At 36.4% G+C, this 20427-nt stretch overlaps 1 protein-coding gene across 1 annotated transcript in view; it reads left to right on the top strand.

Moving 5' to 3' along the window:
- Positions 1 to 13924, top strand: part of LOC115942739 (guanylate-binding protein 7-like) — a 51343-nt gene extending 37419 nt beyond the window's left edge. Inside the window, 2 exon segments of the mRNA XM_081817095.1 lie at positions 7602 to 7743; positions 13870 to 13924. Of these exon segments, the coding sequence (XP_081673221.1) occupies positions 7602 to 7743; positions 13870 to 13924 (197 nt within the window).
- Positions 13925 to 20427: the final 6503 nt, after the last annotated feature.

The following is a 20427-nucleotide window of genomic DNA, read 5'->3' as shown; positions in this document are numbered from 1 at the left end:
CATCATACTCCTAGTTATTTACCAAAATGAGTTGAAAACAGATTTACACAAAAACCTGCACACAGATATTTAAAGCAGTTTTATGCATAATTGCCCAAACTTACAAGCAACCAACATATGCTTAGCAGGTGAATAGACAAATTGTGATACATCCAGTCAATGGAATGTTATTCAGTGCTAAAAAGAAATGGGCTATCAGGACACAAAACACATGAGCAGACTTGAATACATATTGCTAAATGAAAAGAAGCCCATCTGAAAGGTTACATACTGTCATCCACCTGTATGGCATTCTGAAAAAGCAAAACAGTGAAAATACTAGTGGTTCCTAGGAGCTCAGAGGGAGGGAGAGAAGGATGAATAGGTGGAGCACAGGGGATCTTTAAAATGAAATTATTCTGTATGATACCATAATGGTCATTATATATTAGTTAAAACCTATAGCATGTACAACACAAAGAGTGAACTCTAATATGGAATTTAATCTATCAACATTGAGTCATCATTTCTAACAAATGTACATGCTAATGTAAGATATAAATAATTGGGGAAAATTGGGAGGTGGAGAGGGGTTAAGGGATATACAAAAACTTCACTTTTTGCTAATTTTTCTATAAACCTAAAGCTGTTCTTAAAAAAATTAATAAAGTCTATTTAAAAAAATGTGTAGGGTATCAAAAAATGTAATTTCAGTTCAATCAAGCTGACACTTATTACACTCTATTACTTTAGGAAGACATTTTTTTAGCTTTATTTTAATTCCAATTAGTTAACATAGTGTTATTATTAGTTTCAGGTGTAAAATATAGTGATTCAGCACTTCCATACATCACCCAAGTGTTCATCACTGCAAGTGCACTCCTTAATCCCCATCATCTATTTAACCCATCCCAATAAGTCTTATTACAGAAGAATATGTTGGTAAGAGAAAAATTATAATCAAAATGTCTTCCTAGACTGACAAAACAAACTCCACAACTAAAGGGAGAGAAGAGGACACATCCAAGAAGGTAGGAAGTATGGAGATGTGGTTTGGGGAGAAATGGATCATGAGCACTGTGAAGGGGAGCGAGCTGTGGTCATGGAGAACAGTGAAAAAGAGAAGCACACAGGGGAACTCACAAGGAGAACATTTCCCCAAAACCATTGGCTTAGAAAATGAAAGGGGCTGAATTTCATGAGTTCTTGCAACCAGCAGGGCTTAAAGCCTGGAGTTTTAAAGGTCAGAAGGGGTGGCTGGGATAGAGACCAGAGGGCACTGTATTGCTCCTGAAGAAAAGGCAGGCAAACAACCTAGGGGGGGCAGTGTGGAAATGGCTATCTGGGGGGGATGCCTGGGGCACACAGTGGGGAGACTGTTTGCTCTTCCCTGAGTGTGTCCTTGAGAGGGAAAATTCCCGGAGATATTTCTCTGGAAACAAAGGAGATGGCTGGTGTCACTTCCCTCCCCCACCCCTCACCATAAAAACAGAAGTCGTTCAGCACTGACACTGACTAACTTGCTTACACCAAGCCTGCCACCCCCTCCCCCCAGCCCGTACTATGGCAGGACTGCCCTTCTCAGTCCCAGTGTGGCAGTCCCCTCCCCCAGTAGGCCAGCACAAACCCCTGCCCACATCACATCTCCCCACCAGAATATTCTGCAGGGCCTCAGTTCTGGTGCAGTTGGTGTCAGGTCTCATTTCACAAGCAGACCAGAGTATACCTAGTTAAAAATCAGCACCTTTAGGCCAGCAACCGAACACTGCCCAAGCAGGCAAAAACTTCTGCAGATGATTGGCCTGAAGAATAGAGCAGCCAAAACACAACAGTAGAGTGCATGGGGCACATACCAGAGACACTCCCTGAAGCACCAGGCCATGGGCACTACTTGACCTCTTCTTCATAATGCCATTACTTTCAGGAGCAGGAGACATAACTGACTTTTCTAACACAGAGATGAAGGCAGAGACTTAGAGAAAATGCAAAATGCCAAGGTGGAGGAATTTATCCCAAATGTAAGAATAAGATAAGGCCACGGCCAGAGATCTAAGAAAAACAGATATAAGTAACATGCCTGAAGGAAAATTCAAAGCAACAATCATAAGGATATTCAATGGGCTTGAGAAAAGAATAGGAGACATCAGTGAGACCCTTACCACAGAGATAAAAGAGTTTAAAAGAATTAAGAATAAAGAATTCAATAACAAGATTGGAAACAGGCTTGATGCAATAAACAGCAGGCTGGAAGAAGCAGAGGTACAAATTAGTGACCTAGAAGACAAAATAATGGAAAATAATGAAGCTGAACAAAAGAGAGAAAGAAGAATTATGCAACATGAGAATAGACTTAGGGAACTCAGTGACTCTATCAAATGTAATAACATTCATATTATAGAGTCCCAGAAGAAGAAAACAGAGAAAAGGGGGAAGAAATTTTATTTCAAGAAATAATAGCAGAAAACTTCCCTAATCTGGAAAATTTTCCTTAATCTGGAAAAAGACATCCCGAGTCCAGGAGGCACAGAGAACACCCATAAAAATCAACAAAAGCAGGCCAACACCAAGACATATTGTAATTAAATTTGCAACATATAGTGATAACAAAAAAGTCTTAAAAGCAGCAAGACAAAAGAAATCTTAAATTACCAGGGAAAACCCATCACACTAGCGGAAGATTTCTCAACAGAAATTTGGCAAGACAGAAGAGAGTGGCATGATATATTTAAAGTGCTGAATGGGAAAAATCTGCAGCCAAGAATAAAAGATATCCAGGGGTGCCTGGGTGGCTCAGTTGTTAGGTGTCTGCCTTGGGTTCAGGTCATAATCCCAGGGTCCTGGGATCGAGCCCCGCATCAGTCTCCCTGCTCAGCCAGGAACCTGTTTCTCCCTCTCCCACTCCCCCTGCTTGTGTTCCCTCTCTCACTGTCCCTCTGTCAAATAAATAAATAAAATCTTAAAAAAAAAAGAATAAAAGATAATCCAGGAAGATTATCATTCAGAATAGGAGAGATAAAGAGTTTCCCAGACAAACGAAAACTAAAGGAGTTTATGACCATTAAATCAGCCTTGCAAGAAATATTAAAGGGGACTCTATGAATGCAAAGGAGAGGCCAAAAGTGACAAAGATAAGAAAGGACTAGAAAAAATCTCCAGAAACATTGACAAAACAAGTAATAAAATGGCAATAAATACATATCTATCGATAATTACTTTGAATAAAGATGGACAAAATGTTCCAACCAAAAGACATAAGATAAAAAAGTAAAACCCATCTATTTGCTGCCTACAAAAGACTCATTTTAGACCTAAAGACACCTGGAGGTTGAAAGTGAAGGGATGGAGAAACATTTATCATGTGGATAAGTGACATCAAATGGATGTCAAAAGAAAGCCAGAGTAGCAATACTTGAGTGCAATACTTAAGTTAGACAAACTAGATTTTTAAAAAAGACTGTAACAAGAGACAAAGAAGGCACTATATAATCATAAACTGAACAAAACAACAAGAAGATGTAATAATTGTAAATATTTATGCACCCAACATGGGACCACCCAAATACATAATACAATAATAAACATAAAGGAACCAATTGACAAAACACAATAATAGTAGAGGACTTTAACACCCCACTTACACCAATGGACAGAGCATCTAAACAGAAAATCTAAAGGAAACAATGGCTTTGAATGACACATTGGACCAGCTGGACTTCACAGATATATTCAGAACATTCCGCCAGAAAACAGCAGAATACACATTCTTTTCAAGTGCACATGGAACATTCCCCAGAATAGGTCTTATATTAGGTCACAAAACAGGCCACAACAAATAAAAAAAGACTGAGATCATATCATGCACCTTTTGTGACCACAATAAAATGAAACTACAAGTCAACTACAAGAAAAAATTTGGAAAGACCACAAATAGAAGGAGGTTAAATGACATGCTACTAAACAATGAACGGGTCAAACCAGGAAATCAAAGAAGAAATTAAAAAAAAATACATGGAAACAAATGAAAGTGAAAACAGGATGGTCTAAAACCTTTGGGATGCAGTAAAAGCAGTCATAAGAGGGAACTATATAGCAATACAGGCCTTCCTCAAGAAGCAAGAAAAATCTAAAACAAATAACCTAACCTTACACTTAAAGGAGATAGAAAAAGAGCAACAAATGAAGCCTAAAGCCAACGGAAGGAAGGAAATTATAAAGGTTATAGCAAAAACTAAAAAAACAATAGAACAGATCAATGAAAGCAGGAGCTGGTTCTTTGAAAAAATTGATAAACCTCTAGCCAGATTACCAAAGAAAGAGAGAGAGAGAAAGAGAAAGAGAGATAAAGGTCCCAAATAAAATCACAAATAAGAGAGGACAAATAACAACCAACACCACAGAAATGCAAACAATTATAAGAGAATATTATGAAAAACTATATGCCAACAAATTAGACAACCTGGAAGAAATGGATAAATTCCTAGAAACATATAAACTACCAAAACTGAAACAGGAAGAAATACAAAACTTTAACAGACCAATAACCCACAAAGAGACTGAATTATTAATCAAAAAACTCCCAAAAAATGAAAGTCCAGGGCCAGATGGCTTCACAGGCAAATTCTACCAAACATTTAAAGAAGAGTTAATACCTATTCTTCTCAAACTAAACCAAAAAATAGGAAAGGAAAACTTCCAAACTTATTCTATGAGGCCAGCATTACCCTGATTCCAAAACCAAAGACCCCACTAAAAAAGAGAACTACGGGCCAATATCCCTGATGAACACGGATGAAAAAATTCTCAACAAAATACTAGCAAACTGAATCCAACAATACACTAAAAAAATCATTCACCACAATCAAGTGGGATTTATTCTGGGTTGCAAGGGTGGTTCAGTATTTGCAAATCAATCAATGTGATGCACCACATTAATAAAAGAAAGAATAAAAGCCACATGATCATTTCAATAGATGCAGAAGAAGCATTTGACAAAGTACAACATCCATTCAAGCTAAAAACCCTCAACAAAGTAGGTTCAGAGGAAACATACCTCAACATAATAAAGGCCATATATGAAAAACTCACAGCTAATATAATCTTCAATGACTGAGAGTTTTTCCTCTATGGTTAGGAACAAGGAAGGGATGTCCATTCTCACCACTGTTAGTTAACATAGTAATGGAAGTCCTAGCCTCCACAATCAGACAACAAAAAGAAATAAAAGGCATCCAAATAGGCAAAGAAGAAGTCAAACTTTCACTCAGCAGATGACATAATACTCTATGTAGAAAACCCGAAAAACTCTACCAAAAAAACTGCTAAAACTGGCACACGAATTCAGTAAAATTGCAGGATACAAAATCAACATACAGGTTATATTACAAAGCTATAGTAATCAAAATAGTATGGTATTGGCACAAAAATAGACACATAGATCAATGGAACAGAATATAGTCCAGAAATAAATTATATGATCAATTAATCTTTGACAACAGAAGCAAGAATATGCAATGGGAAAAAGAAAGTCACTTCAACAAATGGTGTTGGGAAAACTGGACAGCTATATGCAAAAGAATGAAACTGGATCACTTTCTTACACCTTACACAAAAATAAACTCAAAATGGATGAAGGACCTAAATGTGAGACCTGAAACCATAAATATCCTAGAAGAGAGCACAGACAGTAATTTCTCAGACATTGGCCATAACAACATTTTTTCTAGATATGTCTCCTGAAGCAAGGGAAACAAATGCAAAATAAATTGAGACTTTATCAAAATAAGAAGCTTCTACACAGCAAAGGAAACAGCCAATGTAACCAAGACAACCTACTGAATGGAAGAAGATATTTGCAAATGACATATATGATAAAGGGTTAGTATCCAAAATACATAAAGAACTGATACAATTCAACACCCCCAAAGAAGAAATATTCCAATTAAAAATCGGCAGAAGACGTGAACAGATATTTCTCCAAAAAAGACATACAGATGACCAATAGACACATGAAAAGATGCTCAACATCACTTATCATCAGAGAAATGCAAATCTAAACCATAATGAAATATCACCTCACAGCTGTCAGAATGGCTAAAATCAAAAACTCAAGAAACAAGTGTTGGTGAGGATGTGGAGAAAAAGGAACCCTCTTGCACTGTTGGTGGGAATGCAAACTGATGTAGCCACTGTGGAAGACAGTATGGAGGTTTTTCAAAAAATTAAAAATAGAACTATCCTAAGATCCAGTAACTGTACTACTGGGCATTTATCCAAAGAATACAAAAACACTAATTCAAAAGGATACATGCACCCATGTGTTTACTGCCGCATTATTTGCAATAGCCAAACTATGGAAGCAGCCCAAGTGTCCACCAATAGATGAATGGATAAAGAAGGGGTGGTATATACATAGAATGGAATATTTTTCAGATATAAAAAAAGAATGAAATCTTGCCCTTTGCAACAATGTGGATGGATCTAGAGAGTATAATGCTAAGCAAAATACCCAGTCAGAGAAAGACAAATACCATATGAAATGAAGAACTGAATTCCTCATTTAAAAGGTTATTCAGCTCATGACTGGAAAATGTTTTGCAGAGACTAGCTTTGGTGCTTTGTGCTACAAACCGTGTTTTATATCCACTACTCACATACGCTGGTGCTGAGGACCTTAAGATGTGATCCCATATGTGGCCTCTGTCCTTACACCTTCACATCATGATGGACAGTGAGCAGTAGGAAAATTCCTGCAAGTCATTATTACTACACTGCAACAGGTAGAAAAGAATTAACAATTTATGAATGTAAGTGTAAACCAAAAATATACATATCCCACTAGACCCAAAGTAAATGTATCTTAACCTCAACTGTCCTTAGCAAATACCCAAAAATTCCATAGCAAATTTCATGTCATATGACACAAGGAAGAATGGGACTAAGAGGAGCTGACATGGAAAGAGGTGGCAGTATATACATGACTGCAGGTTACATAGCCTTCTTTTTAAAAAGATGACAGCTTTATTGGAATATAAATCACATACATACAATTCACAAACTCAAAAGGTACAACTCAGTGGTTTTTAGTAGATGCATAGAGTTGTTGCAACCGTCACTACAATCAATTATAGAAATTTTCATCACTCCAAAAAGAAACAGTATTATTAGCAGTATTTCTGCTCAATCCCCAGCCCTAGGTAACCAACTAATCTGCTTTCAGTCTCTATGGATTTGCCTACTCTGGACATTTCATATTATAGAATTTAATGGGTCTTTTGTGACTGGCTTCATTTCTCAAGGGTATATACTTGGGAGTAGAATTGGTGGGTCATATGGTAACTCTTAAGTTTAAACTTTTGAGGAACTGCCAAACTGTTTTCCAAATTGACTGCACCATTTTACATCCCCTACCAGCTGTGTAGGAGGGCTCTGATTTCTCCATATCCTTGCCAACACCTTTTATCATCTGTCATTTTGTTTATACCCATCTTTGTGGCCATGAAATGGTACCTCATTGTGATTTTTATTTACATTTCCCTCTTGAGTAATGATTTTGGGCATATTTTCATGTGCATTAACATTTATATATCTTCTTTGGAATAATGACTATCCTTTATATATCCTAGATAAAAGTATCAAAGGAGATTTGGATGATGCAAGTAGAAAAAATGCAGTTATTCTCGAGCAGCTGTGGCTTCATACAGTGGTGGTCAGATGTGATGTTTCTGCAGAACTGTCCAGGATCACTGACACCAGATGGCAGCACAGGTATTCAGACTTCTCCACAAATAACGGCTTGTCTACCCCTCACCAATTCTTCAGGCTGTAGTGTTTAGTAATTATACCTTCATCCTCCCCTGACTCTCCTCTTTCCAGACTTTCATACCCCAACACCCCTTTGTCATTAAAGTTAGTCCTTAGTATTCACATAATTCCTACATAAAACAAATTCTCTCTGTAATGCTTGGTGGTGGCTCTGTTTTCCTGACTGAATCCAGACCGATCACCCAACATTGTATGAGGATAAAATTCCAATAGCAGGTAATTTCAACATTTAAAGTGCTCACTGCTCTGTGCCCCTACACACAGTATAAACAGCACCTCTCTCAAGTACTCCCAAACCTCTTTCAAGTGCTCCAGGTTCCCCTGGAATTTGCTCTACTATCTTAATCTCCAAGTATTGTGGCTCTTCTGTTTGAAACCTTTCTTTTCTTTAATCTGGTGCTCCATTTCCATGACTGGAGTAAATCTATAAAAATTATCCCTGAGGGGAACCTGAATGGCTCAGTCAGTTTAGCCTCTGACTCTTAATGTCAGCTCAGATCTCGATCTCAGGGTTGTGAGTTCAAGGCCCTCTTTGGACTTCACACTGGGTGTGGAGCCTAGGTAAAAAAAAAAAAAAAAAAATCCCTGAATTCATATTTCTAGCTCTAACTTTACTTATGTGTTTCAAGCCTATAAATTCAGTTCACTGTTTGACATCCCCATATCTTGCCCTGTAATTATTGCAAGTTTAACATATCCAAACTAAAACTTTTGGTTGTCTCCTGTGGTTCTAAATGTAATCCTTCCACAGTCTTCCCCATCTTGGTGAATAATGACTACTTTAATCTATCCTTGATTCCTATTGTTCTCTCAGGCCTCAAATTTAGTCCAACAACAAAACCTGTGAATTCTAAATTTGACAAACATCTAGAGTCAGACAGAAATCACTATTTCTAATCCATGTCCATATCATCACTCACCTAGAATTCTATACTAAGCTCTTAACTTGCCAACTATGTTCAGTCTTACCCTCCGAGATCTAATCTAGTTCTACGGTTTTTTGTTTTTAAAAAATTAATCAAAATTTCACATACATAAAGAATAATAACCAAATTGTAATATTATGGAGATTTTCAAAGAGTAGGCATGTCTTTGTGCCATTATATAAGTCAAGGCATAAGATTTTACAAATGTGCCCAGAAACTTAGTCATAGCACCTTCCAGATTTCCACTCCCTCTCTTTTGCCACAAAGGAACTGTAGAAAGCAATTTCTGGCACTAGCTTTCAGTGATCCCTGCCTCCTATTATTCACACTCTCATGCAATTGCCTCTGCCTTGAGTGTGAGCTGAGCCTGGTGAATTTCTTCTAGTGAACAGAATATCATAAACATGAGATGTAACTTATATGACTAAGTAACAAAAGATTGATTTCCATCTTGATAGCATTTTCTCCCTCTTATTGCTTCTCTCTATCCTATTCTCTTTTTTCTCTCTCTCCCTCCTTTCGTTCTCTCTTTCTTGGCTTGTTCACATGGATGAAGCAAGTTACCATGGTAGAGAGGCCCACATGGTAATGAATTAAGGATGACCTTCAGACAACAGCCTTCAAGGAATTGAGGCCTCCAGTCTAACAACCCATAATGAAATGAACCCTACCAACAACCACATCAGTGATCTTGGGAAGTGATCTGGAGAAGTGATCCTTCCCCACTTTGCCTTGTGCTGACTACCATCCCCAGTCAGCACTGTGATTACAGCCTATAGGAGACATTGAAGCAGAGGATGCAGCTAAACCATAGCCAGATTATTGTGACCTACAGAAGCTTTGAGATTATAAATGTTGCTATTGCAAGCTCCTAAATTTGGGGAAAATTTGTTATGTAGTAACAGATAACTAATACAGAAAGTTTTATCTGACTTCTAAAACCATAGATTGCTATTGTCTGGTTTTTGTCTTTATATAAATTGAATTATGTAGATGATTCATCTCATTTTGGCTTCTTTTGTTCAACATTATATTTTTTAAATTCATCCAAATTGTTGTATTCAGTAACAATATTTCTGCATATAACAAGGAGTGAAATTATTTCCTCATAGGGTATGTATTTGTTCATTTTATGGTAGGTAATATCAGTTTTTCAATGTGATTGTCCAAATTTATACAGTCATAGGTGATGTGTAAAATTCCCAGTTCCATAATCTTATCATCACTTACTAATGTTAGACTTGTAAATTTTAGTCATTGTAGTAAGTGTATAGTTTTAATTGTGGGTTTAATTTTTTTAAATAATTAGTGATGCTTAGGAAGGTTGAGTGCATTTTCATGTTTGCTGCTTTTTGCATACCTTCCTATTCAATATTTTTGCTTATGTGTCTAATGGGTTGTCTATCCTTTTTTTTTTCCTTCTTGATTTAGAGACTTCTTTATATACCCTATATTCTATAATTTTTTTCTGTTAGCATTTAGTTTACTTTTTAATTCTCTTAGTGGTAACATGAATTTTTAATAGTAACATAGTTAAACTTATCAATTATTTATTTACAAGTTATTGATTTATTTGTTCTATTGCCTGACCTGGAGGACATGAAAATAATCTCTTTGACTTTCTTCTAAACATTTTATTATTTTGTCTTCCATATTGGGATTTACAATCCACCTAGAATCAATTTTATAATGTTAGAAGGTAAGAGTCAAGTTTTATTTTTTTTTCATGAGCGTGTAATGTTGACCTAGCAACATTTATTGAGAAGACTATCCTTTTGCTATAGTTGTCATGAATCAATTTTCCTTACATGTGTGAAACTAGGAATTGTATAAAATGTATAGATAAATATATAAAGAAATGACATTCAAAATTAGTCTTCCAATTCATCATCTTATGTCCCACAATTTGTTAGCCCTTTTAAATCTTTCAGTAATATTTTATATTTTGCAGCATATACTCTTTGTACATTTTGTTAGATTTATTCCTGAAATTTTTTTTAAAGATTTTATTTATTTTTAACAGAGAGAGTGTGTGTACAAGCAGGGGAAGCAGCAGGCAGAGGGAGAGAGAGAAGCAGACTTCCCGCTGAGCAGGGAGCCCAATGTGGGGCTCGATACCAGGACCCTGGGATCATGACCTGAGCCGAAGGCAGATGCTTAACTGTCTGAGCCACCCAGGCACCCCCCCGAATGTTTTTAAATAATTTTTTGAGGCATAAACATGTATATTAAAACATATATAGGGCGCCTGGCTGGCTCAGTTGGTTGGGCGACTGCCTTCGGCTCAGGTCATGATCCTGGAGTCCCTGGATCGAGTCCCGCATCGGGCTCCCTGCTCGGCAGGGAGACTGCTTCTCCCTCTGACCCTCCCCCCTCTCATGTGCTCTCTGTCTCTCTCATTCTCTCTGTCTCAGATAAATAGATAAAATCTTTAAAAAAAAAAACATATATACATAATATAAATTATTATATATAAATACAAATTACTAAAATAATTAATAAAATTAAACCAAGAAGGCAAGACTTATACAATGAAAGCTATAAAACCTAGGTGAAAGAAACTAAAGAAGACACAAATAAATGAAAAGACATCCCATGTTCATGGTTTACAAGAGTTAATATTGTTAAAGTGTCCGTTCTATTGTACACAATCTACAGATTCAATGAAATTCCTATCAAAATCCCAATGACATTTTATTGCAGAAATATAAAAAGTATCCTAAAATTCATATGGACTTTCAAGGAACTCTGAATAGCCCCAACAGTCTTGAAAAAGAAGAATAAAGTTGGAGGCTGCACATTTCCTTATTTCAAAACATATTACAAAGCTACAGTAATTAAAGCAGTCAGGTACTGGCATAAGGATAGACATACAGACAGCTCAGAAATAAACCCTCACATATGTGGTCAAATGATCTTTAACAAGCTTATCAAGACCACACAAGGGGGAAAGGACAGTCTCTTTAATAAAGGTGTTGGAAAAACTGAACATCCACATACAAAAGAATGAACTTGGATCTTTAAAACATATATAAAAATTAACTCAAAATACATTAAAGAACTAGACATAAAATATAAAACTTTAAAAAAAATTTTTTTTAATTTTTATTTATTTGTGGGGGAGGAGCAGAGGGAGAGGGAGAAGCAGACTCCCCACTGAGCAGGGAGCCAGACATGGGGCTAAATCCCAGGACCCTGAGATTAGGACCTGAGCTGAAGGCAGACACTAAACCAACTGAGCCACCCAGGTGCCCCTATAAAACTTTTAGAAGAAAGCATAGAGGAAAATTTCATGACTTTGGTTTTGGCTATGATTTTTTGGATATGACAATAACAAATTACAGAAACAAAAGCAAAAACAGAAAAACGGTACTATGTCAAATTTTAAAACTTCTGTGCATTAAAGGAAACAGCCATGATGTGATGAGTACAGGGTTTTATACAAAATTTATGAATTATTGAACACTACATCTGAAACTAATGATAAGCTGGCTAACTGAATTTAAATTAAAAAAAAAAGAAAAATAATCTGATTTAAAAAAAAGGGGGGGAACAACCAATGGAATGAAAAAGCGATGTACGGAATGAGGGGAAATATTTGAAAATCATATATCTGATAGGGGACAAATATCTAGACTATATAAAGAGCTTCTACAATTTACAACAACAAGAAAGAAGTAACTCAGTTTTTTAAATGTTCAAAGGAGTTACATAGACATTTCATTAAAGAAGAAACAAATAGCCAAGAAGCATATGACAAAATGCTTAATATCACTAATCATTAGAGAAATGCAAATCAAAAATATAATGAGATATTATCTCACACATATTGGGATGGCCACTATAAACAAAATAGAAAATAACAAATATTGGTGAAAATATGGAGAAATTGGAACTCTTGTATAATGTGAATGGAAATAAAAAATGGCAGCGCCTGGGTGGTTCAGTTGGTTAAGTGTCCAACTCTTGATTTTGGCTGACGTCATGATCTCAGGGTTGTGAGATTGAACCCCACATCAGGCTCCATGCAGAGCATGGAGTCTGCTTAAGAGTCTCTCTCTCTTGGGGCGCCTGGGTGGCTCGGTTAATCATCTGCCTTTGGCTTGGGTCATGATCCCAGAGTCCTGGGACCAAGCCCTGCATCAGGCTCCTTGCTCGGCGGGGAGCCTGCTTCTCCCTCTCCCTCTGCTTGCTGCTCCCCCTGCTTGCTCTCTCTCTCTGTCAAGTAAATAAATAAAATCTTGAAAGAAAAAAAAAATCTCTCTCTCTCTCTCTCCCTCTCTCTCTGTCCCTCCCTGTACTACACGCATGCTCTCTCTCTCTCCAAAAAAAAAAAAAAAAAAAAATGCAGTTGCTATGGAAAACTATAAGATGGATTCTCAAAAAATTAGAAATAGAGTTAACCATATGGTTCAGAAATTTTACTAATGAGTATGCATCTAAAAGAACTGAAAGCAAGATCTTGAAGAGATAGTTGCATACCCACATTTATTGCAACATTATTCACAATGTTCAAGAGGTAGAAGCAACCCATATGTCTATATGGAGAGAAGAATGGATAAAGAAAATGTTGTGTATATATACAATGGAATGTTAGTCTTAACAAGAAAATCTGTCACATGCTAAAACAAGAACTAACCATGAATAAAAAAAAAATCAAAAAAAAAAAAAACTAACCATGAAAGCATTAAGTGAAATAATCAATTACAAAAGACAAATACTTTATGATTTCACCTATATGAGGTATCTAAGTTAGTCAAACTCAAACACAGAAAGTAGAAATGGTGGTCGCCAAGGGCTGGAGTGAGAAGAGAATGGGATGTACATTTGCTCTCTCTCTCTCTACACACACACACACACAAACACACACACACACACCCTGAAAGTTGTTTTTCTAACTTGCTGGTCTTGCCTCCTATTGTATATGAGACTCAGTAACCCCAACTAAATAAATGAACTCCTGCTATTGAGTCCTGTAAAATGTTCTGCATGGAGTTCTCCATGTGTAAAGCAGCTTAATATAAAAACATTCTAGACCTGTAATTCTGGATAACATTTGAAACCATTAAGCATATATAAATACATAAATTTTAATGTAATAATACTAACATGCAAATTAATTTGATTTGTTTCTGTCTTTTAGAATAAGTATTCTACAGGCTGCAACTCCAAGTATACTGGAAAGTGAGGAAATATAGCTTTTCACACCTAGTGTTTAAAAGAAAAAGTCCTTAGAACAATTTTCAAGCCTGACATAGAAACAAAAATAAAAACTGCACACATTATGTTACACAGGAAGGAGGTTTTTCTTAACATCTGGCCTATTTATGAGAAACTAAGAGCTTGTTCCTGCTCTTGTTTTTAACTGACATGTGTTCAGTAAAAATAGTTCCAAGTTGTCCTTGAGACAAGAAATCCCTTAATTGAGAACCAGAGACTCTTTTCTTGATAAAAGAACTAATCAGACTGTCACAGTTAGTGGGGATAAAGGGAGAGATATACAGCACCAGAGTGTTCCAGGCCACTTTTGCAAATACAGAGGCATGGATGAACTTAATTTGACCTTCCTCTTTTAATATACTGACTTAACATTTAAAGAAATCTCAGTTGTCAGGGTCTTGCGGCCCACTGAACAGCTAGTTGTTCAGTGAGCCACTGAACAACTAGCTGTTGTACACATTGTCAGGTGTACAAATAAAAACTAAAAAAAAAAAAAATTCCAGATAAATAAAAACTGAGAATTTTTTACTGGCAGACCCATCTCACAAGAAATAGTGAAATTCTTAGATTGAAAATGAGCCAAGATAATATGAATGCACATAAAGAGAAGAACACTAGTAAATTATGTAATTATATGACAGTATAAATAGTTTTCTTAACTGATTTTTTTAAATAAATAAATAAATAAAATCGTTAAACTGTATTTACTGGTCTGTAAAATGCCAGTAATAATACCTACATCATAAGCATGTGCTGAAGAATAAATTAAATTTAATTAGTAACACCTATAAGGAATTAATACAATGTCTACCATGTAGTAGGCACCAAATGCATTTTACTTATTACAACATTTCAGGTTTCAATGCCTCAACAAAACCTATATACTATGAGATAAAAATGTAAAAATTAATTATATAAGTATTTCTTTTTCAGCAGTAATCAAAAATTGTCTACTGAAACAGCATGATATTATCTACCTCTCAGTGTAGCTTAGATTTTAAAAAGCTATGATTCCACTTGTTTGGGAGGATGTGAAAGGACATACTTTATATATATATTTGGAGAGTAGGAGAGTATAAACATTTCCAGAAGGAAATTTTACAGAATGTCTCAAAAGTCTCTAAGAGGAGCATAACCTTTAACCAACGTGTTCACTTTCACAGTTGGATCCACTCAATCACAAATACTTAGTGAAGGCCTATTATGTGTCAAGTACTTTTTTGAGGGACTCGGAAGTCAAAAAGACACAAAAATCGCTGCCTTCATGGAGGTAACATTCTAGCAGGCAATAAAAATATAAACTATCCAGGGGCTCCTGGGTGGCTCAGTCGTTAAGCGTCTGCCTTCGGCTCAGGTCATGATCCCGGCGTCCTGGGATCGAGCCCCGCATCGGGCTCTCTGCTCAGCAGGAAGCCTTCTTCTCCCTCTCCCACTCCCCCTGTTTGTGTTCCCTCTCTCACTGTGTCTCTCTCTGTCAAATAAATAAATAAAATCTTTAATATATACATATATAAACTATCCAGAATGTCATATGACAGTTTCTATGCAGAAAAGCGAAGCAGGAATAGGGGAGAGAAAATGCTGGCAATTTAAAGTAGACCAATTTTATAGAGGGGGTCAGGAAGAGCACCAGTGAAGTGACCCTTCAGTGAAGAGCTAAAGCTGTAAAGGGAGTAGATCACTTGGATATATAGGGAAACAGCCTAGGTTGCCGGGGAAACAGCAAGTACAAAGGCCCTAGGGAAAGATCATGCTCAGCATGTTTGTGAGAGGCCAGGAGAGGGAAGTTATAGGGGAGAAACCCCAAGTCCATAACCCCTGTAGTCTCCTGTGAGGACAATGTTTTTATATATACTGAAGCAAGATGCTCTCAGCCTGAGATGAGTTCAGGCCTTCTCTGAACTGTCCACTACACCCAGAGCTAGCATCAGAGGTGAGATTGAGAAGATTCGAGTCAGTGCCCCAGAAGCATCTAAAATGGTTCACTCCTTGCACCACTCTGATCACTGTGCCTTACAGTAAATGAAATCCATCATCGTATCTTCAAGTTGGTGACTAGCTACAATCCTATAAAGGACTTCATACACATGACTTTGTACATGCCACAGACTTTAACTCCTGCAACTTGTCATAGGCCATAATTGATGTTCATCATGTCTCTCCTCCACCACCCATTTTAGATTTTCCTTGTTATAGCCAAAAGCAGGCATCCTCCTTTAGCTATTAAACAAAGTTGAGCTGTGTGCCTAAAACACTCCTTCTACAAAACAAGACTAACCCAAAGAGAAAATATAACTGGAATGATACTTAAGGATTTAATAACTTCAGGTACTAGAAGGTCAGCTTATCCTCTGATGAAAAAGGTAATGAGCTCCTGTGGGACAGCACATTCTACTTATTTATTAATGTTTATAAAGAGTGCATGTAGCCCTTTGTTTTTACTTTTTATATGGCTGCATTGTTATATGACATACTCATACTAATGCCCACAAATACTGTCCAATGGCAAGTTACAATCACCCAGAATATATTTCACTTTGTTGAATAAAGTTACAGATAAGATTTTGCAGTTGGGGAAAAAAAAACATAAATTTCTCATGGTTTTCTGTCATAACTTAAACATACAATATTACCAGTTGATCAGTATTTGTCAAAATCATGGAAAATCTACAATAATGGAGTAGCATTTGGACTCTACATTACACTTGACTTTATATATGTTTCCCTTTTATTTTGACTAATTCATCATAATCTATTTGGGATACAGATACTACATTTATTTTGTTTTGTTTTGTTTTTTAATTTTAACATTTTTCCAAGTAGTCATGCAAAAGTTAAGTCCAGCAAATAGTTTGAAGATTTCCATGACATTTGAAGAATGTCACTCTTCATCATGATGTCCAGTAGAGCAAACCTCATTCTAAAATGTAATAATTACAACAACTCATTCAAAACAATAGCAAAGTTTCTTCAAGACATTAATAAATACTTTTATATTTGATTTATAGTGAATCCAAGTAAATTCAAAGCTTTTTATGCTCTGCGGCATCTTCATCAAATTTTGAGGGTTCTTTTCTTTTTACTCCATTTGGAAACTACATGTTATAAGTATTGTCTGTCCTGGTGAAAATTATTCACTAACTCAACAACATATACAAACTTTTAGTTCTGGAATAGACTAGCTATGATCTCGTAATCGTTTGAATAATTTTTAAAATTTGAATATTGTTTATTAGCTCAGGGACAAATACAGGCCTAAGTAGTCCCAAGAGAATAACTCCAATCCCTCAACTTAAAAGCTTAAAGAATGGCACCAAGGGATGCCACAGCCTTGATTCAAACTTCCATCATTTCATAATAAAGGAGATAGATATAGGATAAGAGACATCAACTACTCTTTCTTATAGCTACATGTTTATTTAACATTTGCAATGACCGGTCTAAAATGTCTGTTCAAATATTTGATGGTCCCTTCCAAGAGAGGGTGGGAGGCAGAATTCCTGCTTTTTACAACAGCAACTACCAAAGAAGTCCATGACCTAAGGAGATAATAAGGTTCTATAAGATCTTTTTTTTAGGAAATACACACTGGATTATTTAGGAGTAAAGAGGCATTATGCCTATAACTAACTCTGAAATAGTTCAGAGAGAGAAGGAAAGTACACGTGGTAAAATAACCTTTGGGAAATTGGGTAAATCTCTTCTCTCTTTTACCAAGTTTGTGAGGAATTTTATCAGTAATTCAATCTCTTTACTTGTCTACTTTGGTGCATTCGGATGAGCTATTTATTCTTGAGACAGTTTAAGTAGTTTGTGTCTTTCTAGGTACTAGTCTATTTTTCTTTTATTTTCTTTTTGTAAAGATTATTTATTTATTTATTTATTTGAGAGAGAGTACGAGCGAGCCGGGGCAGGAGCAGAGGGAGAGGGACAAGCAGACTCTGCCCTGAGTGTGGAATCTGACGTGGGGCTCAATCTCACAACCCTGAGACCATGACCTGAGCCAAAATCAAGAGTTGGCCACTTAACCCACTGAGCCACCCAGGTGCCCCGGTACTAGTCTATTCTTTAAACAATTTGTTGGCATACAGTTGTTCATAGTATTGTCTTGTAATTCTTTTTGTTTCTGAAAGTCAATATTAATATTCCCTATTTCATTCCTGATTTTAGTAATTTGAGTCTTCCATCCTTTTTTCTTGGCCAATTTGACTTAAAGTTTGTCAATTTTGTTGATCTTTTCAAAGATAGGCTTTTGGTTTCATTAATTTTCTCTATTTCATTAATTTCATTACACTCATTTACAAAAATCTTTATTATTTTCTCCATTCCGTTCTTTGGCTTTAGTTTGCTCTTCTTTTACCAGTTACTTAAGGTGAAAAGATACTGAGTTGAGATTTATTATTTTCTTAATGGCTGCCCCAGGGCTAACCACATATAAACATAGATATAAATAGATAGAGATATAGATCTTCTTTAAGCCTAAAATTTATGCTAAATTAGCTCCAGCAAGATATAGAATTTTTACTCCTATGCTCCTACTCCTTTTTGAGCTACTGATCTCATATATATTACATATTACATCTACATATATTACAAGCCCAACAATACATTGCTGTAATTATTAATTTATATAATTGTGTGTCTTTTAAAGAAGCTGAAGGAGAAAGAATAAATGTATAGGACTTGTTATATTAACTTTCATACTTACAATTTCTGGTTCTCTTTATTCCCATGGATTCAAGTCAATGTCTGGTGTTATATCTTTATCCCAATAAGCTTTGCACTCATGTAACTCCTTTGCTCTGTTGTTAATATATTACATTTATATATGCTATAGGCCCTGTGATACAATTATATACATATTATTTTATACAATTGCATTTTAAGTTAGTTAAGAAAAGAGAAATAATATGCATTTATTTTGTCTTTTATAATTACATATTCCCTCACTGATGTCGTTAGTTTTTCCACTTGGGGTCACTTGCTCCCCGCCTGAAAATCTCTTGTTAGTATTTCTTATAATGTCAATCTACTAGCAATAAATTTTCTTTAAGTCCTTAGGCTTGAACTTCCCCCCACACTCCATTCCAAATAAAGCCAGTCCCTTTGGGGAGAGCCTCAGAGTGCTCTGTGTTTATGGACTGCCTCTCTCCTTGGACAAAAATCTCCCTGCTCTTCCACTCGGCAGGGATGGTAGCCTCCGGTGTTCTTCACTTGCCTTTCCCAAACATGGGAACTCCACCCTACAAATGAACCAGAGTGAGGGTGGTCAGGCCAGGTGTTCTCAGCCTGCCACGTCTGGGCTAAATCCTCCACTCTAAAAGCATGGCTCAGTGGAGACTGGGAGCCCCCAGCCTCCGGCCACACTAACCAGCAATTTAGTCTCTGCAGCTCAGTGTTAGAGGGGATGAGAAATACTGGTGACCTGCACTTACCAGTGAGATACCTTATCTCTGCTTGGAAGATGAGGGAAAAGCAAGCCACATCTTGTTTTCCATATCCACCTGAAGTGGAGTTTTGTCAAACTGAACTGGGAATGGGGAGAGAGTGTGTCCTGGCTCAAGTGCCATAGACTCTCAGCTTTTCTCACCAGAGTTGTAGGAGATCTTCCTGAATAAATGTTCCATTATTTGATGTGTGACTTTAGGACAACTTGCAGATATTTTTTTATTTTTTATTTTTTTAGAGAGAACACATGAGTGCATTCATGAATGCACAAGTGGGGGGTGGGGCAGAGGGAGAATCTCAAGCAGGCTCCATGCTCAGTGCAGCGCCCAATGCAGGGCTCCATCTCAGGACTACAAGATCATTACTTGAGCCAAAACCAAGAATCAGGCACTTAACTCACTGAGCCACCTAGGCATCCCACAGATATTTTAAGTAGTTCAAATTATTTGACAGAAGAATGTTTCTGAAAAAAAAAATAAGTTAAATGATTTTAAAGTAGCTTTAATAATGATGAAGCTAAATGTTAAAAAGGGATGGGAAGAGTTTGAATAAAATCATTTTTTAAGTATGAGTAAGAAACAATATATTTGTATTAAAAATACATGTGATATGGAATTTTAAATGTGTGTAATGAAATTAACAAATAACTGCTTTACATAGGTATTTTACTCTTTTTTCTATACTTCAAAAAGTTTATATATTCAAATTGGCAAAAGTTTCTCTCATAGTTGAGGTCATTTTATATTTAGTCACATAATAGCCATTGAACTTCTACTCTGTGCCAAGCCCTATTGTAGGTGAATACATGAGTTACCTGCTTTTATGAATTTGAATTTCAGGCGGTCATAAGGGAAAAAAAATCAAGGTTATGTGATGGGAGATTGGCAAAGGGCTCACAGGAGACCAGTAGAATAGGAGGGGACCAATCTTGCCAAGATTAAGGATAAGAAAGTTTCAGATCTTCAAAATTGCTGCACCCAGACCGTTAAGGCAGGAAGTAACTGGGTATGTACCAACAGTGGAAAGACCCAGA

The sequence above is a fragment of the Leptonychotes weddellii genome, chromosome 4 (assembly GCF_054177405.1).
Source record: "Leptonychotes weddellii isolate Sample4059 chromosome 4, ASM5417740v2, whole genome shotgun sequence".
Taxonomy (NCBI): domain Eukaryota; kingdom Metazoa; phylum Chordata; class Mammalia; order Carnivora; family Phocidae; genus Leptonychotes; species Leptonychotes weddellii.
Note: the sequence above shows the minus strand (reverse complement) of the source record. Positions and strands in the feature narration are given on the sequence as shown.